The sequence below is a fragment of the Lygodium microphyllum genome, chromosome 4, assembly GCF_053477565.2.
Source record: "Lygodium microphyllum isolate KBCC chromosome 4, Lygodium_microphyllum_v1.1.10, whole genome shotgun sequence".
NCBI classification, from domain to species: Eukaryota; Viridiplantae; Streptophyta; class Polypodiopsida; order Schizaeales; family Lygodiaceae; genus Lygodium; species Lygodium microphyllum.
The window spans coordinates 115,848,233-115,875,186 of record NC_141138.1 but is presented as its reverse complement, the minus strand read 5'-3'; the positions used below and the strand labels follow the sequence as shown (position 1 = coordinate 115,875,186).

General features: G+C 40.5%; 1 protein-coding gene across 1 annotated transcript; it reads left to right on the top strand.

The window, feature by feature from the left end:
• The first annotated feature begins 22,069 nt into the window (after positions 1-22,069).
• PHP (PLANT HOMOLOGOUS TO PARAFIBROMIN) lies at positions 22,070-23,919 on the top strand. Its single transcript, XM_087676455.1, has 3 exons — positions 22,070-23,297; positions 23,452-23,534; positions 23,678-23,919. The coding sequence occupies exons 1-3, from the start codon at positions 22,151-22,153 to the stop codon at positions 23,777-23,779; spliced, it is 1,332 nt and encodes a 443-aa protein (XP_087532581.1). The 5' UTR covers positions 22,070-22,150; the 3' UTR covers positions 23,780-23,919.
• Positions 23,920-26,954: the final 3,035 nt, after the last annotated feature.

Here is a 26,954-nt window from a genome sequence, read left to right as displayed (position 1 = left end):
GAGGCCTAATTCGACCTAGCAGTTCTCCATTCGGTGCACCTGTGCTCTTAGTCAAGAAAAAGAATAATACCTATCGTATGTGTATTGACTACCGAGCATTAAATAAGATCACTGTAAAGAATAGGTATCCTATACCTAGAGTTGATGACCTTATGGACAAACTGCAAGGATCTTCTATATTTAGTAAAATTGACCTTAAGTCTGGATATCATCAGGTGAGGTTAGATAAATCCAACATATTTAAGACTGCATTCAGGACACAGTTTGGCCATTACGAATTCTTAGTCATGCCATTCGGATTAACTAATGCACCTGCTACTTTCAGTAGAATGATGAACCGTATTTTTCTGAAATATCAATATTGTGTGATTGTTTTCTTTGATGATATTTTGGTGTTCAGTCAAAGTGAAAAAGAGCATTATGAGCATTTATCATTAGTTTTTCAATTACTGAAAGAAAATCAATTGTTTGCAAATCCTGACAAGAGTGAATTCTTTAAGACAGAAATAGAATATTTAGGTCATATTGTATCGAAAGAAGGAATTAAAGTTGATCCTAAGAAAATTGATGCAATATTGCATTGGCCTGTTCCTAAAAATGTACATGAATTACGCTCATTCCTTGGTCTTGCTAGTTTCTATAGGAAGTTTGTACGTAATTTCTCATTACTTACTTTACCATTAACCAAACTTCTTAAGAAAGGAATTGTTTATCAATGGACTGAAACTCAGCAGAAATCCTTTGATTTACTTAAATGTGCATTAACCAATGCCCCTGTTCTACAATTGCCTGACTTTAACAGACCATTCTTTCTAGTTGTGACCGATGCTAGCGGATCAGGAATAGGAGCCATATTAATGCAAGACAATCATCCAATAGCATATTCTAGTTCTAAGCTGAAACCCTCTGAGCTCAAATATTCCACTTATGACAAGGAACTATTAGCAGTTGTAAACGCATTAAAACAATGGAAGCATTATTTAATGGGTTCAGAATTCATGATAAAGACTGACCAGCAAAGCATTAGACATCTACTTAGCCAACCCCAAATTTCTAACCGTCATATCAAATGGGCTTCCTTCATTCAAAGCTTTCATCCTATCATTCAATACCAACCTGGAAAAGAAAATGTAGTTGCTGATGCATTGAGTAGAAGACCTGCAATTCATAATATTTCTATCATATCTTTTGATTCTTTGATTGCTATGAAAGACACATATCACCAGGATATTACTTTTCATTCTGATTGGCAAAAATTAGTTCAAAATAATTTCATTCCTGTTGATTCATTGTCATATAATGATGGATTTATGTTCTTTGAAAAGAGACTATGTGTTACTATTCCATTCCGATCTTTTGTTTTGAATGAAATTCATTGTCCCCCATATCAAGGTCATAGAGGTATCATTTCTACATTACGCATGTTAACTGAAGATTTTTATTGGTCGCATATGGATGCAGATGTATCTAATTTCGTTTCTGAATGTTTGATTTGTCAAAGAATAAAGAGACATCATGGTAAACAGTATGGATTATTAATGCCTTTGTCTATTCCATCTAAACCTTGGGAACATATTTTATGGATTTCATTACTAGTTTACCAAATACTAAATCTAACCATGACATGACTTGGACAATTGTAGATAGATTTAGTAAGCAAGCATATTTCATTGCATGTAAGAAAACTTTAACAGCATCACAAGCAGCACAGTTATTTTTGAAAACTGTTTTTACTAACCATGGATTGCCAAAAGTGATTATTTCAGATCAAGATTCTAGATTTTGTAACAATTTTTGGATTACACTGTTTGCAAATCTAGGCACAAAGATTGATTTCTCATCTGCATTTCATCCAGAAACAAATGGACAAACAGAAGCCACAAATAGCACTATTTTAGATCTTTTACGTGCATACACTATCTCTAAACCTCAGACATGGGATACTCATTTACATTTATTACAGTTTGCATATAACAATACAATGCACACATCTACAAAGAAAGCACCTTTTGAAATCATTTATGGATATAGATTATCTGCACCTATTGCATCTTTATCTAATAGAATTCAGAGTGCTGATGATATTGCTACTATGCATAACACTATTTTTGATGAGGTTAAGGATATGATTGCTAAAGCCCAACAATCATATACCAAACAAGCCAACAAGAAAAGACAAGCTATGAATTTCAAAGTTGATGATTATGTTTGGCTTAGAATAGAAAAGCGTAGACTGCAAAGTGTAGATAGACATCTAGTTGTCAAATTAGCTCCTAGATTCTATGGACCATTTAGAATTATTCATAAGATTAATGACAATGCCTTCAAGTTAGAATTGCCATCTCATTGGAAAATTCATAATACATTTCATATTAGTTTATTGAGACCATTTAGAGGCCAATTACCTATCCACCCTGTTTATGAAAACCCACCTTTATTAGAAGAAGAGACTGAAATACTTGAACCAGAAGCCATCATAGACACTGACTACATGACCACTAGAACTGGCCGAAGGTATTCTAGATATCTAGTAAAATTTAAGAACCATCCTGTAGAGGAAGCACAATGGATGCACGCTAGAGACTTAAATGCTTTCCCCACTCTGTTAGCTCCACATTGAGCTAATAGCAATTGAGGTCAATTGCTATCCCACCCCGGGGGTATGATGCCAGGAGGCATATTCCACGGTGGATTCCGTGCCACGGTGGATTCCGTGAGGTTTTACGATGGATTCCGTAAACTTAGATGACCGGGGCTCATACACAAAGAGGATTCTTTGTGCGAGAAGTTGATGGGGACGCCTGTCCTTTTCGGGCGTTTCATTAATTTAGTGTGTACATGGGTGATTCCATAGCGGGTGATTCCGCAAAATGCATATTAAATTAATAAACGTTTATGAGTTTAGAGTGCGCACTCGTAATAAATTAAGGTTAGGATTTATTTCTAACCATTTGATTTATTTATGTAGCTGAAGACTGCTAGGTATTCACTTTTGTCGGTTTAATTGCATTATTTTACTAACGATTGTGAATGCTTCAGTTGATGTGTAGAGATAGCAGCAGTGGCGGAGGAAAGCATTGGAGTCTAGCGGGTATTCGACATTTGGACTATATTTTGATAGGCGCCACGCCTATATTTTGTTATGTCTATTGAGACATTGATTATTGATTATTATTTTGTATGCGCCTATGCGCTCGGATATGTTATTTCTATTTGGACATTGAGATTGGGCGTGCCAGACTCTATGGGCACCGTCCACTAGCTTTATTTTCCTATTTTTGTAGAAAGCAAACTCAAAAGCTAAAAAGCTTTTCATATTTTTGTAATTGGGCTATTATTGAGCATGAAGATTGGAAATATACATAAAATACATGCTTTGTGAAGCGCTCACACAAGGCATGGGGGAGATTGAACCCAATTTGTCTCTTGCCTCTTGTCGTGCATGCTTTTACATTGTTTTTTGTGCAAAAATGTAGAGTTCATTGTTCTTGGGGACCTTCAAGGATTCACTACGTGAGCTATCTGCGACCGATCTGCGCACCAATATATGGGTAGAAATATAGAAAAGATTCAATGGGTATTTAGCCTAAAAGTGCAGGGTATTCCTCACCAAATCAGTCTTCTAAGTTTGGAGCTCATTTCAGCTAGCCAAAGGATGTGTATAGACAAGATAGCAAGGGAATTAATACCTACAACAGTAATTATACCAAGGTGCCTACTTATCCAATGGTTTATGGGTCAAAACCAAGTGTTGGTGGTGGTTCTAGACCAATGGCTGAAGCAAAATAAAACTTTACAAGGGCTAAAAATGCACAAAAGGGATCCCAAAACAACACTTATAGCATAGTCCTTTCTAATGATCAAATTAGGGACATGCGGGCCAAAGGTTTATGTTTCAAGTGCGGAGAAAAGTGGACACAAGACCATAGACTGAAATGTAAATCCAAAAATAGCAAGCTCAAATTTTTCATCATCGATGAGCCAGATGAAGATAAAGGTGAAGAGGGAAATGTGTTTCATGTGGATACAAACCCTATGGTTGAAGACATGCATGATGAGGATGATGGAACTAATGATGAGTTCTATGATACTGTGGATAGTTTTCCCTTTGATCCGAGTGGTTCTTTATGTGCAATTTCTCATAATGCATAGACCAGTTGTAAGGGAGAAAATACCCTTAGACTTGAGGGCTGATCAATGGGAAAGTGGTTTATCTTTTGATAAACACGGGCAACATCCATAGCTTCATAAATGCCAAATCTTTGCATGAGCTAAAATTGCTACCTCAATAAATGCAAGTGCCATTGAAGATCCAAGTTGCCAATGGAGCTTATGAATCAAGCAATGAAGTGTGCCTACGTACTTCTATCACCTTATCTCATTCATGTACCATACAAGTAGACTTGATTACTTTAGAAATGGGACCTATAGATGTTGTCATTTGTTGTGATTGATTAAAGTCTATTGGAAATTTTTCATTAGACTTGGAAAACATGCAAATGGAGTTCAAATGGAATGGACAACATATAGAATTGAAGGGCATTGGTAAAAAAAAGTTGGAACTCATATCCATGAAGAAGTTACGAAAAGAAATCAATGCAAGGTCATGTATCTTTACTCTTTTGCTTACGAAAATAGATGAAGAGCAGCCACCAAATCAACCATCTTCTTCTTCAAAGAAAAGGGATCCAAGGTTAGAAGAGCTATTAGATGAATATAAAGATTTATTTTAGCTACCATCATCTTTGCCTCCAAAGAGAGAGATTGACCACCCTATTGATTTGCTGCCTAATACAAAACCCATCAACAAACCTCCATATCAGTTATCAAAGTTTGAAAGGGAAGAGGTGGAGTTCAAAGAGTTGTTGCAAATGGGTTTAATTTAGTCAAGTCAATTGTTGTTTGCCTCTCCTATACTCTTGGTTAAGAAGAAGGATGGAACTTTTCACATGTGCATTGATTATAGGGAGTTAAACAAGTCCATAGTGAAGAATAGATACCCAATTCCACACATTGATGACCTTTTGGATGAGCTCAAAGATGCAAAGATCTTTACCAAGATTGATCTTTTTTCGGGTTATTACCAAATTAGAATGAAGGAAGGAGATGAGTATAAAACAACCTTTAGGAGGACTAAAAGAGGGTTATACCACTTATGGTCATGCCATTTGGGCTTTCAAATGTGCCCGCTACTTTTTAAGCTCTCATGAATAAAATATTGCAATCTTTCTTGTTCAAAAGAGTCCTTGTATTCTTTGACGATATCCTCATTTATAGCAAATCCAAGGAGGAGCATTTGATGCATGTATGAGAGGTCTTTGATATATTAAGAAGACACACACTCTTTGCTAAAATGTCAAAGTGTTCTATCATGGAAGATGAAGTGGAATACTTGCGTCACATTGTAGAAGAACAAAGCATTCAAGTGGATCCCAACAAAGTGAAATGTGTCAAAGAGTGGCCTACTCCTACGAATTCTACTTCTTTGAGAGGTTTCCTTGGACTGTCTTCCTTCTATAGGAGGTTTATAAAAAATTATGCTCATGTGGTGGCTCCTTTGATTGATAGATTGAAAAAAGAGACTTTCTTTTGGGACTCCATAGCTGACAAGATTTCGAGCATAGATGAGGACAATATGCAAATAGAGGGGTCGATATTGCAAGGGGTGGAGGCCACCGAAAGCTTGGAGCGAGCTGAAATCTCTCTTAGTTTCAACATCTATTCTTGTATGCTTGGATTTCTCTAAGGAATTCATTATATGTGCGGATGCTAGTGGGAGAGGAGTTGGGGCTGTTCTATATCAAGACCATGGAGTTATAGCCTATGAAATTTGCAAGCTTGAAGATAAGGAGTGTCAACTACATGTCTATGAACAAGAGATGTTGGCAATTCTGCATGCTATTAAAAAATGGCATCACTATATATATGGCAGCCATTTCAAAGCTAAAAGCGATCACCATGGTTGAAATATTTCCTTTCCCAACAAAATTTGTCTCCTAAACAAAGGAGGTGGCTAGCTACTCTTCAAAGCTATGATTTTGAAATATCCTATATGACTGGAAAATATAAAATTTTCAAGATCTCATTCAAACATAGAATTATTTTTCAAAACATTCGATCCAATCACAAACTACCATATTTTTTTTCCTTACGTCGAAAGGTATGCAATTTTGCAAAGGGCTTAATGTATACTTCTTTATAGTATGCATTTCTTACTAACATTTTACTTTGCAGAGGACATTGGAGCTTAACATATATTGATATTATCACTACAGAAATTATCCGTATGAACTCTCTCAGTGGTATCCACAGTCAAGCAAAAATGTGCGTTGAATACAATAACCCTCAATTTTTGGTTTGTTTTTTATTTTATTTTATTGTCTTTTTTAAGTAACATGTTTCCATTTACAGTGCTAGCAGGTTGGTGGTTACCTTTTTGGACACCACATATGAGGATATTGTTGATCCTCAAAAACCATATAGCTTTCTCTTACAAGAAGTGCCCTTGTAAAATGATGTGCATTCTTGTGGATGGAGGGTGATTTCAAATGTTTGTAGGACAATAGATTTAAAGATTCTCAAGATAGATGGGGTTAATGTAAGTATCTTTCACATTGTTTTTTTAGCAACATGTCTTTGAGTTTTCACAACAATTGCTACGTTATCATAAAATTTTATAATCATTCCATTTCTTCATTTTAACTCCCTACTACACGTATGAACTATCACTACCCTAACAACCTCCAACTTTTTAAGATACATGTTGGGTACAGTTTCCAACTTATTACATTTTTTCTTGCAGTGCCAAGATTACCCTGATTCATACACATGGTGGATAAGAGAGAGATGTATTGAGTTAATTTTGGATAGGGAAATCATGCCAGTTGACCCCGACTCTCCTCCACTTAAATCCTTAACTAAGAGTAAGAGTAAGGAAAAAGCAAGTCATCTGGAAAGACAAGCAAGGTAAGCTCCAAAAAGATAGAAATGCCAACACTTTCTCATCCATCTCCTCATCAGCACCCTGAAGAGAAGAGGCCCCCGTGTCCAAGTCAAATTCTTCAACCAACCAAAGAAAAAAGCCACTATAAGGAGATTAGATATCTTTTCAAAAAGTGATGAAGAAGTTATAAAGCTAAAAGAAGACAAATAGATGCAAATGAAGCAAGATCCTTGTATATTTAGATTTGAATTTTGTAACTCTTCATTCAATGAAAAGCTTTTTGTCAAATGTAAATGTCATCAATGTTTTCATATTTATGGCTCGAAGCTTACAATTGTGGGAGGCAAGCAATTCATACACAAGAGAGTGTGTTCAACTCTTTTCCCAACTATTTTACCGTTTACTTTGAACTTATATTCTAGGGATGTACAATCTAGCATCTCCAAGGTGTCCCTTACAATCTTTAAGATTCCAATTGGAAGTGGTATTTACCTCCTTTTCTATAACTTGCACCTTAAGTTTGAAGGGCATGCAATCTGTATCAGAATCCAAGGGAATCCAGATGCGTAGCTTAAGTTTGTATCTCCTATAATCAAAACCCAAAGCAAGAGTTTGTCGTGCTATATTATAACATAGAGACAAGGATTGGGAGCATACAATACACCTCATGGTGTCACCCTTATTGTCAACCTCTCTAGATTTCCAAAGCCTTCCTATAATGTTATCTAATTCTGCTTCTGCAAAATTTCTACTTAGCCAAGATACTTTTGTTCTTTGTAATTTTGCTATTTTGAAGCAGTCCACAAAGATATATAAGGGGATAAATCATGACATGCGTATTCTTCTTGAGATCCTTCCAACTGTCATGGACTTTTGAATATCTTGACATATTTTGAATTTAAAACTATGCATCGTTTCCTTATCAGGAACCTCCCAAATTAGAGATGAGAGACTTGGCATTGGCAAATCCTCGATCTATTTATATGTAACCTCTTTAGATGGAGCCACATATTGTGCATAATATATAAAAATTCTTCTCTCACTAAAAGAACTAACGGTCTCATCAGCATATATAATGTTTGCAAACGCCTTATGAATCACATTGAAAGTTCCGCTCAAACTCTCCATAGGTTGCCATTCAATACTTGTTGATGAAAATATATCTATAACCAAGAATTAGATATTAATACTTGCTTAAATGAAAAAAATATCACATATGTTATCAACTTAAGACTTACAATGTGTCTGCTGGCAAACATGTTCGTTAGGAGACAAGTGCATATCCTTGGCCATGTAAATATGTTGCACTTTGACTAACCACCCTTCATGCATAATTTTGAAAGCAATGATATGCCCTTTCCAGTGATGTTTTATATTCTCTCTTTTTCTTCTTTTGACCTTGTGAGAGCCTTTGCAAAAGGGCAGCATGGTAACCCAATTGTTTATGCAAAAGGTTTTGGGCTCCCAATTTTCATCTACTCCTTGGCTATAGACAATGTAGAAGTTTATTAAATGAGAAGGGTGCCTTTTGGATACTATACTTAGATTGAATTCGCAGAGAAAAGTGTTCAGTGAGAAATGTAAATGAGCAAAGAAAGAAGCTCACCGAGAAAGACGAATGAACTAAGAAGAAATACTAAAAAGACTAATTAAAATATATTGGGGGTGCCAAAAGCTCCCGACTTTCAAAAAAGTCATTATTAACTTCACACCATCTTTATCATAACCAATTTTGTCAGATTTTATAAGTAAATAAGGACGTCGAGACTATCAAAACATGTCAGACTTTGGAGATTTTGGCTAAAAGAGAGGAGAGAATCATGAAGTGGACTCTACTATCTCCAAAAAGGAGAAGACAAGAATACCATATTCTTGCACACATGAAAAACTCTCTTTGGCCATTTCCTTAGTCCCATGATTAATAAAAGTGCATTTTTGAAGTGTTTTTGGCCCTAATGTTGCTTTTTACATCCTCGAGTGTTTCTTTTTCTCTTGATTGTGCGACGTTCAACATTGTGCTTAAAAAAGCTCGTTGTTGCTCCAACATTCTTGTCTCTACATCTGTAGCTTTTCTCTCTGCCATGATGCATTCACTTTCTGAATGGGCTAGCCTGTAAGCTAAGTCTTTGATTCTATCATCATTCTTGGCTACCCATTCCTCTGCTTTCTCTTTGATATGCTCTAGCCCTTGATTTTGGCATTAGGCTGAAGGGGCGATTACCTACTCCTATTCTTCCTACCACAATACATGCATTTGTTATTGCTCTTGGTTTTGGTGCTCTATTTGATCCCTTTGTATTACCTGTTCGTGGAGAGCTACTTGAAGTTGTGGTTGTGTAGGTCTACTAGCTTCTTCATGGCCTCCTCATGGCATGTGAGTTTCAGAAGCTGCAACTCACTTCAGTAATAATCTCTCATTTTATCTCTTGACACTTTGCTCTAACTATCCATGCATCCCAAGAAAGCAAGAACACAAGACTAACTTTGAGTTATAGTAAACTTACATATCTTGCATTTCCATGGTGCAATCCAAAAGCTAGAAGACTCAAATATGGTTTCGCAACCCAAACAATACAATCTGATGTCACCCCTCCTTCCATCCATTATCAAGCACACTAATGAGTTGAGAAGCTAATAGAGAAGAAAAGAAAAGCAAGAAGATAATAAGAAAGGTGAATAGACTGTCGAACCTGATAGTTATAGTAATCCATACCAGCACTATGTTAACAATACAAAGACTCTAACAAGTATGTGGCCAGCTCTAAAAAATACATCGGCAACCACAAAGGAGGAGGTTGGGGGATTAAGAAATTTACTAAGGAAGTTCCTACTTTGCATATAATCCTTTAGGTTCATGTGTACATTCAGAGGAGTTGTTGACAAAAATGGATGACTACACCTAGTGAACCTGTTGTCATTCATGTCTTCTAGTAAGGCTGTCCAAAAGGATGGTGAAGGGAGCCACAAGCTCAACCCTTGAGACCTATGGATCGCTTATTGGTCAAGCGTTCCAAGCCAAGCGACCATGGCTACCTCTCACATAGCCGACGTGCCCTCCCTACCTGGGGTATAGTGAGCTTACCTTGATGTCTGATCGAGTATCCTCCTCTTCTGTGCATGCCAATAGCTCCACGATCCTTGAGGCAAGCTCAAGCAACCTCAATCCCTCTCCAACAAGCTCCATCCTCCATAGCCGCACAAGAGAAGAGAAGAGAAGAGAAGAGAAGAAGAGAGGAGAAGATGGAGAGCTTCTCCACCCCAGTCCCTCACCCTCACACACTCACTCTCTCACACTCAATCACTCAATCACTCCCTCTCTCAAGCACAAGCAAGAAGGAAAGAAGAAGAGAAGAAGAAGAAGAAGCTTTTTTCCACACACAAGAATGAGCTTCTCATTCACTTTTCAACTTTATATACAAAACCCTAAATCCCATTTGGGTGGTCATCTCCTTATCCTCTTTTTTAAATGGCCGCCTAGGCCCTTTTTTCCATTTTCCTCCTATCTTCCTAGCTTCCTTCCTACTGCCCATCTACCTTTACAAATTGCACAGGTGAGAGCCTTGCACTCTTAAAATAAATCATGGTTCACCTTGCGCTTTTTTACAATAGTATAGACTCACGCTTTTTCTCATGCACCTTTTTCCTTGATTTAGGAATTTTTTGCACTTCTTGTGTTTCCAGATTCTTCTTGGCGTGCCCTCGTCTTCTGTTTCACTTTTGCCTTGGCCTTGTCTTCTACTTTAGATTTTCCAGCTTTTCCACACCTTGTTCATTTGAGTGTTAACATTACCCCCTCCTAGATGAGTGCCAGTCCCATGGCACTCACAGTAATAGGTAATAGGCGGTGGCATGCATCAAAGACGTGGGTGGAAGGGATATCTGTGGTTTGCCGTGGAGAAGGTTTTGGTGGTGGTATAGATGAAGGTCATTGGGGGCACTTTGTTGGCATGCTTGGTTGGTGATATGGGTGTTGAAGTTGGGGATAGGACCAATTTTTGTTGGGAGTTGCATTTATGGATTGGCACAGGTGTTGATGTTCTGGGGGTGCTGGGGTGGGCGGTGCTTCGTTGGTGGGCTTGCAAGATGATGAAGGATACGAATTCAAAGTGGAGTGCTAATGAAGAGCTGACGGAACGTCCATTGGAATCTGCAATACCTGCAATTGAAAAGCTTTATATGCAGTCTCTCCCTGGGGTTAGTGCTAGTCTTCTTATCGTGCACAAGATGTAGTGTTGATTAGTTTGGAAGACAAGTCAAACCCTCAACAAGCTTAGAGTATTGTCCTACACTTGAGGACCCAAATTGTATATATATTGTGGCGGTGTAGATATTATGTGAGTGTACATGCATACTTAGATATTACTTAATTAGGAGACTACGGGTCTGGTTCCTCGTAGCAACGTGTGGAGGAAGCAAGGGTTCAGTGAGGTAGAAAAAGTTGTCAATGGTGAGGGGAAGTACACAAGAAGGTGCATGAGAGATCATTTGTGTTGTGACAACACAATGTAGCATGGTTGAGCTTAGTGACACCTTACTTTTGGTAGCGGGTAGTTACTTGTATTGCTTGATGAGTATGGTGTAATGTCCATGGCTATTTGTGCATTGCTTACCACGATCAATTGCAACAGATTAAGGTGGAGTGCAAAAAGGAATCGTGCAAATGGGTCAGGGTGACAGGTCTAACCATAGGTGGGACAAGCTCCCTAAGTATGTCCTGCCCTTGATTTGCCCTGAACAATTGTGGGGGATATGTAGAGGACTAGGGGACTAAGGATAGAGCCAACCGACCAAGGCCACTGGGTGTATCTAATTTGAGGACCCCTAGGTGTCGTGCTGTGAGTGTGAGTGGTAAAAAAGAAGAAGGAATAACATGAGTACAACCATTATAATATGTTGAGGTTATCAGCCTTTCAATTGGATCGAGAAATGTCGAGATTCAAAGGTTGTGAAAATGGATATTACAGCAATGATTGTGTCCTAGCCTCGTTGCTAGATGAATAGTTCTTGAGATGGGGAGATACATGTAACGTGCCAGCCCCTCAATTTGCGGGTCACGTCTTAGCAGCCCATCAAGAGATCAATCTAGAAGACGCTGCCCGACACTCCCAAGGAATGACACGGGGTTTGCCAACAAGGGTCTCTCGAGTCTACCCCACAACGGAACTTATTCGGCCATTCCCACTACGATTGACATGAAGTCCGGGTTCCTAGCAGTCGAGTCTTCCTAACAGCCTTCTAGCGTCGGTCTACAGCCGCTCCACTTTGCATAGATACAACTGGACCCAAGCAGACTCATACCGCACTTGCTTCAAAGAGAATGGGAAACGAGAGGGATGCATCACTCGACCTCTCTGCTCGTAGGGCATAGTCCCATTCCGGTCCCCTAAAACGGTATGAATCAAGATTCCAACCAACATTGTCTAAGGCCATCGTCCGACTTTTCCTAACATTTCTCGTTAACATTTCCTTTGAGGAAAGCTCTCGGCTAACCGAGACCACCCTTCCGTAGGATAGACCCATTGGTCACATCCACCATGCTTTCCTCGGGGTTGTTTTAGTTATCTAATTACCTACCACGTTATGTTTGACACATCAAAGCAGCTTCCTTAATTTAACCCGTTAGTCATAGATTCCTTTACGTAATTTAGGGCACTGACACAAAGATAAGATAAAACAAGATCAAACACTTCCTTAACTTATCTTAAGATTAATGTTTGTCTCCTGCCCATATAGGAGAATTAAGTGTTCATTTCTGCCTCCGCAGAAAAATCCTTCTGTCTCCCGGCAATAAAACCCAAAGGTTTATCCTTCCAAGATTCCGCCTTGTAACTAGTATCAAGGCCTCGAAATCCCATCTCCAGTCATGTAGAACACTTGTGTAGGGCCTGGAGGCATTGGGATTTACGACCAAAGGCCCCGCTGGCACCCAAGCGTCCTCTTATGCCAAGTGATTTCCACGAAGAGACCTCTCGCGGCGGGTTCGGTCCACATTCCCGGCACGGATTCACAACCCCCTTGATTAGGGTTTGGCGGTTCACGGGGGGTAGCTAGCGCCATCCTTCCTTAATTATTCCTTTAGGAAATCAACCACAGCTGAAGCAACCAGCATAGCAACAATTTCTAGGGAAAACATCCCTTTCATTTTCCAATTAAGAAAATATCATTTTTTACATCAAGCAAGCACTTTGCTTATAAACCACTTGTCCTCAGTAGGATCTCCTCTTACCAAGACAATGAGTCAATTCACTTAGAAATATCATTTTCAAAACAACCAAGCATAAGCCTTGATCCACATTCCATTTAGAGTCAGCTTACTAGCCTAGCTTAAACCTGGAGGATATCCACTTCCAACAATCTAAGACAAGATCCTTAAAAACAACTCATAAGCACGCGTGTTTAATCACTCAACTTCTTTTGAATCTCTCTTCCCCTTGGGTTTTATCCTAGGGTTCCGAGTTGTGAATCCTCGATTTTCTTGCATGTCTTTTAACATACTCGGTAATCTTTAAAGCACATTAAATATATTGCAAGACTTGTCATACATTCTTTCCATCCTCTCTTAGTGCGATGCTACGCAGAATTGTGCCATCAAACTCATTTTCCGTGCACAAGGGTCGCTTAATAATTGACACAATCTACGATCCTTAACTCCCTTCACATTTAGTCGATGACTTTTTTAATCTTAATATGCACATATTTGTGTGGCTTAGGTACATGAAACCTAAATTTCCATGCATTTGTGCATTTGTATGCTACGAACGGGAGCTATCATTTCGTGTGTTTATTGTAATCACGGGTGCGAACCATGAATCCTAGATAACTGTTCATGTACTAGATTGGGTGGAAGCCTATTATTTTATGTGAAATATTGAAGAAAACCTATCATTTCATGTGTGTAAACCTGGGCTTGATTCATGTGTGCTACATTGGCTGCTCCACTTGGCCCTCCAGCATTACCAGTGGCTTGGGCGCCTACGCTTCTCGTGGCTTTCTTCTTGGGAGCCATCCGCCTTGCGGAGATTGGGCAGTCTTGACGGGTTTCGAGTAGATATGTTTGGTTAGGAAAGACCCCTGGACGGGGTTCTTTGGGTGACTTGTGGCGGTTACTCTCTTTCTCTCTCTCTTCTTCTTCTTCTTCCTCTTCCTCTTCTTCTACTTCTCTTTCTTCTTCTCTCCTCTCTCTTCTCACTTCTTCTTTCACTTTTCTCTCTCCCTTCCTCTTCCCTTCTCTTCCTTCTCTTCTCCTCCTCTTCTCTCTCTTCTCTCTCACCCATCTTCTTCTCCTTCTCTCCCTCTTCTTCCCTTCTATTCCTTCTCTTCTCCTCCTCTTCTCTCTCTTCTCTCTCACCCTTCTTCTTCTCCTTCTCTTTCTTATCCTTCTTCTTCTACCCTTCTCTCTTCTCTCTCTCCCTTCTTCTTCCCTTCTCTTTCTTCTCTTCTCCTCCTCTTCTCTCTCTTCTCTCTCACCCTTCTTTTTCTCCTTCTCTTCCTTCTCCTTCTTCTTCTACCCTTCTCTCTTCTCTCTTCTTCTCTCTCTCTCTTCCTCTTCCCTTCTCTTCCTTTTCTCCTTCTTCTCTTCCTCCCTCTTTCTCTCCCTCATCTCTCTCTTCCTCCCTTCTTCTTTTCTTCTCTTCTTTTCTCTCTCCCTCTCTCTTCTCTCTTCTCTCCTTCTTCCTCTCCCTCCTCTTCTCCTTCATCATCATCATCTTCTTCTCCTTCTTCTTCTCCTCTTCTCTCTCTCCCTCTTCTCTCTCTTCCACCCCTTCTCTCTCCTCCACCCCTTCTCTCTCTCACCACGATTGCAGGTGGGTGGGTTGCCATTCGGACATCAGGGGGGTGCAAGCTGCAGAACTAGGGGGGGCTGTTGTTATCGCCAACAGGGGGGCACACTACTACGTCAAACGGGGAGGGGGCCGAACCTGCAATGGAGGGGGGGGGAGATTTTTCTGCCGACGGGGAGGAGGGGCACAACCTGACAGTCCACAGGGAGGAGAGGGGAGCTTCTTCCTTCTTGACAAGCCCCCATTGGGGCTTTATAGAGGTGGTGTGGGGGGGAAGAGGCGACGTCCTCCCGCCACTTGGGGGGCTGTGTGCCCCCCTCTCCTTACTACTTCCACTCTCTCTCTCTCTCCCCGCCATGCAGTCGTTGGCAGGGGGAGAGAGAGGGGTAAAAAAATTTTAAAAATTTTTGAAAATTTTGTCCTCGGGGGAGGGGGGTTCCTATGGGTAGCGCGAGGACATTACATCCTCTCCCCCTTAGAAGAATCGAGATGTCCTCATCTTGAAAAGACCTGGGGAAGATAAGCACTACTAGGCCTTAGAGCTTGTGGTTAGGGCCCATCACGCTTCTGCTGCGCTACTCTGATTACTCAAATTATTAAAATGACAACTTGTCACAACTGATAGGGGTCAATTGGATTTATTCCAAGTACAAGACTTATTATCTCAAGAGGATCTTCTTAGGATATCTAGTCATCCTCAAAGGTTACAACAAGCTCCAAGCCTTCATCATCATGTGGTCCATAATGTGCACCAAAAGCAGAGTTTAGATGGCTTCATTTGATCGCACATTTCTGATTCTCAGGGTCCAACTCAGGACAATCTTCTTGGATGTGTCCTAGTCCATTGCAGTGGAAACGTCGGCGGTTGGGACATCTTTTATGGATGTGACCTATCTCTCCGTACTTGTGGCACCTCTTGTCTTGATCAGGTGAGTCATCTTCATCATAGTTGCCTGATTTAAGCTCTTGGATGATTGGACTTGCTCGGAGTAATGCATCTTGCAAGTCTGTTGGGTGTATTGATTCCAATCAAGTGTTTATGGGTGGATTCAACCCAGCACAGAACTTTGACACCTGTTGTGTCATATCCATTGGGGGTGGATACTTTAGGAGTAAAACGAACTTTGAATAATAGGCTTCAAGGGATAATCCTAGCTACTTCAAGTCATAAAATTCATTCATCTTTTGTGTGTGGTAGGCAGGTGGTAGATACCTTCCTCGCACAGCTTCCTTAAGCTTGTTCCAAGTGATTGTTCCCTACGAGATCGCTTGGTCTCTGCACCACTGTTTCCACCAAAGTCTCGCTTCGCGTGTAAGCTTAAGTTTGGGGAGCATGGCTTGGTTGGCAGGTGCAATTCTTACTGCCTCAAAATAGTCCTCCATGGACTCAATCCAGATCTCGACATTAGCTTGAATAGCCCTTCCCTTGCCATCAAACTCGGGTGGCTTAATTTGCTTGAGAAGGAACTTCTTCTCTTGCATGTCAGCATTCATAGGTGCAGAAGGTGCCTGACAGTCAAGCCATATCACTTAGATTATTTAGGTTATGTCTATGATCCGAACATTAATCAATCATGCATCATTGAGAAGTTTTGCTCTGATACCAACTGTAAACGTGCCCCCCCTCAATTTGCGGGGCAGGGAGAGAGAGAGAGAGAGTGGAAGTAGTAAGGAGAGGGGGGCATGCAACCCCCAGGTGGCAGGAGGACGTCGCCTCTTCCCCCCCACACCACCTCTATAAAGCCCCAATGGGGGCTCGTCAAGAAGGAAGAAGCTCCCCCCTCCTCCCTATGGACTGTTAGGCTGCAGCCTCCTCCTCGTCGGCAAACGAATCTCCCCCCCCCCCTCTGTTGCAGGTTCGGCCCCCTCCTCCTTGCGGACTGTCAGGCTATGCCCCTCCTCCCCGTCACTATTCCACCATTAGTCATCTCGATCAAGTACTCATACACTTACATGTTAAGAGTTGTCATATTTATAATGACAGATTTGGGTATCAAACCTCTTGCTACTATGCTATCATTCCCTCCTCTAGTCATGTATGAATTAGCCATGTACCTATGCATTTGTGATGTAACACATAGAATTCTTAGCCTAATCCTCACGTTGCTCCATGGGCAAGGGATTAGATTTGGTATAAAGTTGTTTTATGACTAGAATTTCTTTGATTTTGTGTTCCCAATCCCTCCCTATCTTGCATGCATGATAGTGAAGAATAAAAGCATTTATGTATGGGACATGATCAATGAAAAGTTGACTATACAACACAATATACCCTACTTAATTGATTAACTTTTTCATAGCCCTTAGGATGTCACAAAATAGTTCCAAAAGCAATCATGGGCTTGATATGAAATCAAGGTTTAACTAAGTCTCTAAAAGGCCACAATCAACAAGCCCCATTGAAGCATTGATGGAGAGATTACCAATACCTTAGGGAGAAATGTGGAGATAATATTTTTCCAAAGCCATAGAGGATGAACATACTTGCCTCTATCAATGGCAAGCAAGGGTAAGATTCTAGGAGGAGAAAAGATAAGGAGAGAACCTCCTTGAGGTATTTGTTTGTCAAAAGAGGATGTTGTGAGAGGGTTCTACTTGAGAAGAAGGAATTTCACATTGATCCACACTTGGATTGTAGGTCCATAGGTCATTTCATCCATACATTGGGATGGTGTGGATTGGTATATGGGACACCATACCTTATGACAAGAGCATGGCTTGTTAAGATATTGGTTGCAAGCTCCAAGTTGGAACCCATTTGGCTCTAGGGTGTTGGTAAAAAGGTGGGCCAAAAGAAATTCATTTAGAAAGGTCAACCCTCCCCAAATCAAAGGTCATTCTTTCCCAAATTACAAAAAGTAAGGGATTTAAAAATATTCAAAACATGTGCCAAATAAGGGACACCTCTCTCTCCTTTTGGGATGATTTTGCCCCCCCCCTCTCTCTCTCTCTCTCTCTCTCTCTCTCTCGCATTCATGACCTCCCATCTATTAATCACCTGCAACAAAAGTGACACAGATTTATGTTAGAGCTCCACCTTTGTAGGCTTTCTAACTAATCACCACATTCATATAAATGCAAAAAAAAAGCATCTTTACTAATCGCATGATCTCCTCCCTAAGCCTTGTCATTGCTCTCATTGTTTGCTAATCATAATCACCTTGGTGGAGTCATCAAAGACATGGGATAGAAAATCAACAATGATGACCTTGTGCTTGATCAGAAGGCATGATTAAACCTACAGAATGGATCTCCAAAGTATAAATCAATCTTCTCCCAAATCCTTCCATATAAGAGCTCCATCCTCTACTCTTCCTACCTTCTAAACCATCATGTTGCCCTTGCAATGTACCTTCTCTTTGTCTTTCACCATGTCCACACCTCTAGCTTTAAGATATTGCAAGTGTGTAGCCTACCTCATGTATCAATATCCACAACTAACAAATATCTTATGCATTAATCTACTATTGGACAAGCACAAGTACATGGTGAATAACTATGGAGGTCTGCATGTGAAGCCAACTAGCCTTTGCACCCAAAAGAAAGTTGCACACTTCACAAACCCCCTTCAAGGATTACTATAATCAATTAGAGAAGTGAAGGAGGCAACAAAGCAATACCATACTTCCTCACCTCCCTTTGAACACATTGATTCTGCTCCCTAATCAAGGCCAATTGATTTGTAGCCCAAAGCCAAGAAACCCAAGTTCTCAATTAAGGATTATGAGAACATTTTTTAGGAATTTTGAGAGCTAGATTATAGGTGAGCACTTTATGGTGACCTATTGTAGTTACATTGTATACATAATGTTTTGTTTGGCCATACATTTAACCTTGGCTTCCTTGTAGTTCAAGGTTATCTATTGTGCAAAATTGCAATTCCTACATTCCTCCCTGCATGCTACAACTATGTTTCTCAACACAAATTTCTTCTTTCCAAATATGAACCTCAAAACAACCAAGAAGACAAAGAGAGATGCTCAAGAACCAACTTCAATCGAGCTTGACCATGCCCTAGACTAAGTCCACCACCCTTGCAAGCTTCAAGAATGAGGCTCTCTTGCTCTGAGGTAATAAGCATAGTGGTCACAATTGAGAGCTCACAAGATATGCAAGCATCTTCTTAGCTCCATGTCCAACCTGAAGTGGCCACTATTATCCAAAGACTCAAGAGGGAAGCTAGGTTTTGGAAAAAAGCTAACATGGCTACTACAATGAAAGTTGTGGAGAGTGGGATGTCTCAAAGTGTTGTTGCTTGGCAATATGGAATGACTCAATTTGCATTGAGTGCATTTTTGAAAGGGAGAACTACTAAGAAGTGCAAAAAGGACTATCTCCCACTTTGTCAAAAGAGGAGGAAGAAGAAATGGTCCAATGATCCTTCACAGGAGCTATCAAACCAAGGTGAACCCCCTCTCACTAATGGTATTCTTGGCCGTAGTTGGCTAAATGGGTTTAGGAAGTAGCATATAGAGGTAAGGCTCACACTTGCTGAATCATTGGAACACCAACGAGCTATAAATTTGAGACCTAAAGTGGTTAAGTCATTTATGACATTTTGGAGCTATTGTATAGCCAACACAATTACCTTCTGACATTTGGAATGCAGATCAAACTAGTTGCCAAGGGTCTAGAGATGGAGGAATGAAGGTCTTAATAAAAAAGGGTACCATGGCCACGCATAGTATGACACTAGACTCTCAAACATGGTTGACCTTTCTCAAATGTGTGAATGTTGAAGGCCAATCATTGTTAGGGTATTATATATTCAAGGAAAAGAGGGCCATGCAAAATTGTCTTAGCCAACGGAAAGAGGAGACCACAATGTCCATGCAAAATAAGGCATTGATGACAATGCTATTGTTCTCAACATGGATGGAGCATTTTAGGTGGGTGGTGTCAAACAATGTGTCATCAAGCAATCCACACTTGCTAGTCTTGCCATGGTCATGGTAGCCACACCGGTCTAGAGATTATTGCAAAGGGTGAGTTATGGGGCATATATATTATTTCTCTCCTATGTCAAATGCTGATGGAACCGTGAGTAAGGTTAGACATTGTGGGCATTGCGTCAAGAGCATTAAACAAGGCTGTGACCATGGGGAACATAAAAGGTGGGATTTAGAGCCACACGTGTATGGTCTCTCAATCAAGATGCACTCAACTTTGATCATCTCCCTTGTGTGCACATGGACTTTGTGGCCATGGATAAACAATGCAAGAAAATGTTGATGCATTATATAATCAAGCTTGCAGTGATATGCCCAACATACCTAAGGTAGCAAATAAAGAGGAGGCTATTATTGCCACATTGGTTGATCTTCGGCAAGAATAATCATCGTTTCCCAATGTGTAGGCCAACTTTTTTGTTGATATTGACCTCTAGTTAGAACATTGAAACATAAAGGCCATGATTGCAAAGCGAGAAGAAGCAGAGAGACCCAAGAAGAAAAAGGAGCATGAAGCCCAAAAGACAGCCGTGCAACATTTGCGGGGCAAGCTCAAAAAGAGAGGGAATGTCAAAGAGAGAGAGAGAGAGAGAGAGAGCTCATATATTCAACTTTGAAAGAGGGAAAATGCATTCAAGATCAAAATCCATGGTTAAACACTAGACATTCCAACACTCTCGTTAGCACCACTGCAAGTCACAACTTGGAAAAGGCAATCTCAATTCAAAGTCCTTCTCTATAGCATCAAAGTAGAATATAGGCATGTAAGCAAGGAAGATCATGAGAAGTTGAGCAAATCAACTTGAGAATGGGATGTTCATATAAGAGAGAGAGAGAGAGAGAGAGAGAGAGAGAGAGAGAGAGAGAGAGAGAGAGAGAGAGAGAGAGAGAGAGAGAGAGAGAGAGAGAGAGAGAGAGAGAGAGAGAGAGAGAGAGAGAGAGAGAGAGAGAGAGAGAGAGAGAGAGAGAGAGAGAGAGAGAGAGAGAGAGAGAGAGAGAGAGAGAGAGCTCCCTTTTGAAATTGAGGGAGCTTCTTTTGTTGCATGTATGTTAGAAATCAGGATTAGATAGTTAACCTTTGAGCTCCCTCATCAGTGCCTATGTTATGACTTGACAAAGGGAATCCAAATTTATCAGTAAACTTTGCAGTAAGGGAATTGGAGACTATGCACTTACCTCTAAACTGTAAATCATCATTCTTGGCAAATTTTGACTCCCCCAATAGACTAAAGACAAAGGTTGCAAAGTTTAGGCCGTAGATGGAATTCTCCAACATAGAGATAGTCCCTGAGCCTTGAGATGGTAAAAACTCCCCTACATTATCTACAAGTTTTCACTACTTTTGGTTTTGACCTCCAAAAGACCATTTGCCATATGGTAGTGGGACCCATAGAAAAGTTGCATGGGAGGGACACATGGAGGATGCTTCTCATGCACCCACATGATGTCCAATGATGTGGCAACTATGTGGACTTGGAAGGTCATTTAAAATGACCTTATACTTGCACATCTCCCTATGGTTGGGAGTTGAGCTTGGTTTCCATCCCTATGTTTCGTTTCTATCTAGTATGACTTATTTCTTGTTAGTGGATCTATTTGGGTGTTCCACTTTGGCCCTTAATCTTTAGTCCTCAATGTTCAACCTTTAGTCATCTCAATCGAGCACTCATATACTTACATTTTAAGAGTTGTATATCTATGATAACAAATTTGGGTATCTACATTTTAAGAGTTGTCATCTCTCTCTCTCTCTCTCTCTCTCGGTGCATATTGCGTGCCCCATTCTACCTCTTTTGGGAAAGAGTCTTACCTTTGCCCTTGCATTATTGGCTATTTAGCCTCACGCCAGAAACACACCACTCCAAGTGTAGCAACTCGAGTCGTGCAATGTTTGAAGGGCAATGCTCTAGCGCATGATTGCATGCACTTGTTCTAGATATTGCAATGCATTTTGGTGTTGTTGATAGCCTACGCACATGACCAACTATGGTTGAAATGGCAACAACCATGGTTCACCCTTTTTGACGTGGCTTTAGAATATTTTGTGCATCTAAGGTTAACTGGAGCCTGAAGGGGAAGAGAAAACCAAGGGGATGATTTGTGTTCATGGTAGGCGAGCGTGGCAACGACCAAACAATGGGACATGTGTCATTTTTGTGCAGAGATCTCTTTGGTATGCATTGATCTCTAGCATCAAATCTAGTAACACACATTAGCGGAACCACGAACCATATGCGCAACAAGTAATTTTTGGGCAAACCCTACGCGCCTCACCTTCGGTCGGTCATGTGCGTGGGGTTAGAACACCATAATAAGTTGCAATAACATAAAAAGAACAAAACAAAAAACAAATTGCAAAAATAGGAAAAAGATTTTGCAATAATGTGAAACAAAAACTTACCTGCAGAAAGGAGGGACGAACAACGAAGAAGAAGAAGAAGAAACACAGGAGCAGCAGCAGGAGAGAGAGAGAGGAGATGGATCCGCTCACTGTCCTGCGCGAGTACACCATGCGCTCAGACCTCGACAGCATCCAGCAGGTCGGCGATGAGTTCCATTTCGGAGACGAGTACCGCTTCCCATGCAACATCGAGACGGCCTACCGCTCCAAGCAGGGCAGCCTTTACACCCTCGACTCCCTCGTCTTCTTCGTCAAGAACACACAGATGAAGCACACCGACTACATGCAGCAGGCCCGCGCCCTCCGCCTCCAGACAGTCACCTACATCGACCGCAAGGCCCTCCTTGAGTACCTAGAAGGCCGTGTCCAGACCACCGATGCCATTGAGATCCTTGCCCCCTCAGCCGCCCCCCTCCTGCCTCCCCGTGATGACAGAGACCGTGTTGGCCTGCTGCCCACAGAGGATGTGGAAGAGTACCGGCCCGAGAACCCTATCTTTGGGCCTTCCAAGAGAATGAGGCTTGACCTGGACACCGTGGATGCTGAATATGAGCCTGAGGAGATGGATGCGTCTCGCATGATGACCTACATCCGTGAGCGGGAGCGGCCGATTCGAGACCGGAACACAATTCTGCTGTGCCACAACAAGGATTTTCAGGAAATTCTCACAATGCTGGCCAAAAGGGACGAGGAGAAGAAGAAAGCAGATGGAAAGGATGGAGACAAACATGCAGATGGTGAAGAGAGCAGGTTTTGGAAAGATCACCTGGGAACTGATGGTGATCAGATGGGTAATGATCCTGGCTCCAGTAAGCAGAAGGATGCAGGAAAGCCAAAGCCAGACTCTAGAACTTATAGGCCACCCGTACCACGGCCTCCTCTCCCTGTTGCAAACCAGAAAATCAAGGTTGAAGGCATGCCGATCATTCTGGTTCCTAGTGCTTTCCAAACCATGCTTAATATGTATAATGCCAAGGAGTTTCTGGAGGAAGGGGTCTATGTTGCTGCTGATGTCAAAGCTAAATCAATGCCCAAAAAGCCAGAGGTGATGCAGTTTCACAGGAAGATAGGGCGTGATCGACCAGTGAAATACGAAATCCGAGACAAGCCAACAGTTTTGTCTTCAAAAGATTGGGATCGAGTTCTTGCAGTGTTTGTGCTTGGCAAAGAATGGCAGTTCAAAGACTGGCCTTTCAAAGATCATGTGGAGATCTTCAGCAAGAGTATGTGTTAACCTTCTTATTTTTTTCTCTTTGTTTATGGAAGAATTACATCAAGCTACCTCAGCTGACAACTTTCTGGTGCTACTTGGATGTTTTTCCTGTGTATGCGCATGTCTGGGTTGTCCATGTCTATGCCTCGAATCATATGGTACAGTTATGGGGATCTTTCTTCGTTTTGAGGATGATAGCGTTGAATCAGCCAAGGTAGTGAAGCAGTGGAATGTAAAAATTATTTCGGTAAGAGCATTTATATTTGTTTTATTTGGTGGTATATGGTAGTGAGTCAGAATATTTGTGGTTCTTTCATCCAATTTAACAGATTCAGGACTGATGAACCTCTTTTTCTATTGATACTGCAATATGTATTTTCTCAACTAAAGCTGAGCAAACACAAGAGGCATCAAGATCGAACTGCAGTTCTACAGTTTTGGGAGTCACTGGACAGTTTTGTGAGGGCCAGAAGGCTAGATATCCTGTTCTAGCTCTATTAATTTAAGTGTCTCATGACACAGAAGGGATTAATATGGATATCATACGAGCCACCACATTGTTGAATGGCAAGGTTGTGTTTTCAGTGTCCTCATTTTTTGCCAGTTTTTAAAAACGTTTGTGTTTGTTCCTCTATGGTTTTGCTTGGTTTCAGCTATGTACTTGTGTTGTGTCCAAGGAACACTTACAGGACCTGCAACAGGGTGAAGATGGGTAGTTTTAGGGTAGTCTAGGTCAATGTTGTCTGGTGCATTTTTGTCTCGTTCAGTTCTCTTCTGGATTGCATGTTGGTGGTGAACATCAAATGACAATTTAGCATTTTGATTTTTATAGATCAACCTAGCGCATCATTCTGTTAACAAAGATGTAGTTTCACAAGTGTGTGAACTATGTGCGGCATCACACCACAAAGACAATTGGGAGAAAAGCATGTAATTGACAGTATTTCAATTGTTTGTTCTTGTGTGTGTATCAGACTTAATTTGAGTTTTGTCGTTTTCACGAGGGTCCTCTACTTCATCTTGCATTGAGCTAGACATTGCTATTGTTTTGATAGCTGCTTTCATGAAGCCTACACTGTGGAAGCTGATTTTTGGCCTAGGCCTTGGGTTAAGGTGTCTGGTGTCTTCCCGAGTTGCATACAAACTGACCTGTTCACAGTCTGGAGTTTTGAAGCTCTCAGATTTCTATGAACCAAAGTCATGAAAGCTAAGGATGGATGTCTAACCAGAATGGCAACCTCCATTCAGATAGCTGTAAGATGGGGAATGGGCACTAACTCTATACTGGTTTGGTTAGGGGTTTATCATCCATGCTGGCCTATGGAACATCACCAGTCTAGAAGTTTTCATGTGCCTTAATACTTATTTTTAGATATTCCACATCGATATGGAGTATGCACTTATTCACATCCAGGGGGGTCCTTGTTCAAGCCCAAATAAATTATTTTGGGTTTTATTTTTTTCCTGTGACGCAAAGTAAGAACACAATCAAGATTTATGATTGTGTCCTTGTAATACTTGCTTTTCCCCTTTGGCTCCAATCCTTCAGAATTCAGACACGACACTCCTTTTAACATATGTTACCTTGTTGGGGTGGACACTGTTTTATCAAGTCCTTGTATCCCCAAAGCAGCTCTAACTTTGAACTTAATAATTCAGGTAACACCTGTTAAGAATAGGAAATGTTCTAGGCAATCAAGATTTCTCCTGAGGCCTTCTTAGATACCCCTGCTGCCATATTTTGGTTACCAGGTCTTGGAATTTTTACATCATTTAATAAAAACAATAAGCATTGGATTGAGTGTTCTACCACATCCCGGGGGGTTGGGTGGGTGGGTAGGGAAGGGGACAACCCATAGAGAGAGAGAGAGAGAGAGAGAGAGAGAGAGAGAGTTCTTGCAAAGGCCTAGTAGTCATGTACGTTTTGGGAGTTCACTCAACATGGAACAACCTAGAGTTCATGTGAAGGTCCATACAATTGTAAAGAGTTTATCTAGGATGATACGATCTCTTTGTTTTGTGTTGGTTGATCAATTTTTTGTATTAATGGTGGTGAGACACCTTGGAATTTTAGTGCTCTAATAAATATCTAAGATTTTTTATTTTGGAAGTTGCCAATGGAGCAAGTAGTGATGTTGTAGTGAACTTGAAATGAGTCATACTTCGAGATGGATTGAGGGGATGTATAGATATATAAGGCTTGTGAAGAGATACATTAGCTAAGAGTGAGTGTATGTTTGCATGCATGCAAATAAATAGGATCTAGTATGTAGAGGGACCTTTAACTACCTATAGAAATACCGTTACATATAAGATTGAAATACTTTAGGTAAAACTACCTATAGAAAAACCCTTCCATATGAGACTCAAATACCTTAGGAATGAAATTTGTGGTCCTCATTAAGCTTTGATGTCTAAGAGAGCTTTTTTTTTTTGGATAACAAGTTTATAAGGTGGCAAGGTAATGTGTGCACCAACATATGTCGGATATGCACATGTAAGGGAAACGTTGGACTTGTTATGATACATCAGTCAATGTGGCAAGCATTGTTGGTTGGACTTGCTAAATGCGTGATGTGTAGTAAGCACACTTGTGAAGTTGATAAGGCCTTGTCTTGTTCGCTTTGTGCTTTTGTGAGCAAGGGAAAGCCATCGTTCTATCTTTCACGAAGATAGCACGGGCGCTTACCTTTGCTCATAACTAAATTACAAATAGTATGTTTTATGCCTATTGTATACAATCCCACAAATGTGAATAGCTATTTGTTGAGATAATTCATAGAAGCATCTAATTAGTCATATACACTTTCATAGACAATGTGCTTGGTTAATTGGAAAAATGCATTCACTTTGGAGATCTTGCTTGTGTGAAGAGTGTCTCTCTCTCTCTCTCTCTCTCTCTCTCTCTTGCCTAATCTCAAATTTGGGTGTTTGCATTCCAATGTGTGTGTATATGATACTTAGTTGAGTGAGGGTTTACTTTAGGAGAAAGACAATACCAAAGGACATGATGAATATGCCAAAACAAAGTGAAATCTACACTCATATATATCAAATGATAGAGGTGTCAGGAGGTACTATAAAAATAAGACATAAATCTTAGCCATAAGCATTGTTTGAGCTATTCTTTTGAACTCCCATCCAAATGGAACCTATGTCAACAAAGGGTGCGAGAGGGGGTGGGATTTATGGCTTTTGAGATTTGTGAGGATGGGCCTTTTGGTGTATTGATGCAAGGATATGTACATTCAAGCATGCAAAAAATGTATATGATTTTGAAGCACTAAAGGCCGTTTAATTTCTTTGGATAATATAGCTATGCAATCGATGTATTTAGTCAAAGATGAAAGACATAATAACGAGATGCAATATCTAATTTCGTCTCATTCTATTTTCAAGTTAGCAATTGAAAATGTATTTGTTCCTCATTATGAAGAATGCATTTTTGACAAATGTGTCCAAGAGTGTCGTCATGAACGTGTAATTGCCATGTGTTCAAAATTTTTTTAGAATAAAAAAGGCAAACATAGTGTGTGGCACACAAAGTAATAACATATTCTTATGTGTTATTGTATAGATATATGCAAATGGAGAGGAAACTTATAAATCTATTAAACCCTCTAAAAAGTGAAAAACTTTTGCAAACCAAAAAATAACACTCTTAGAA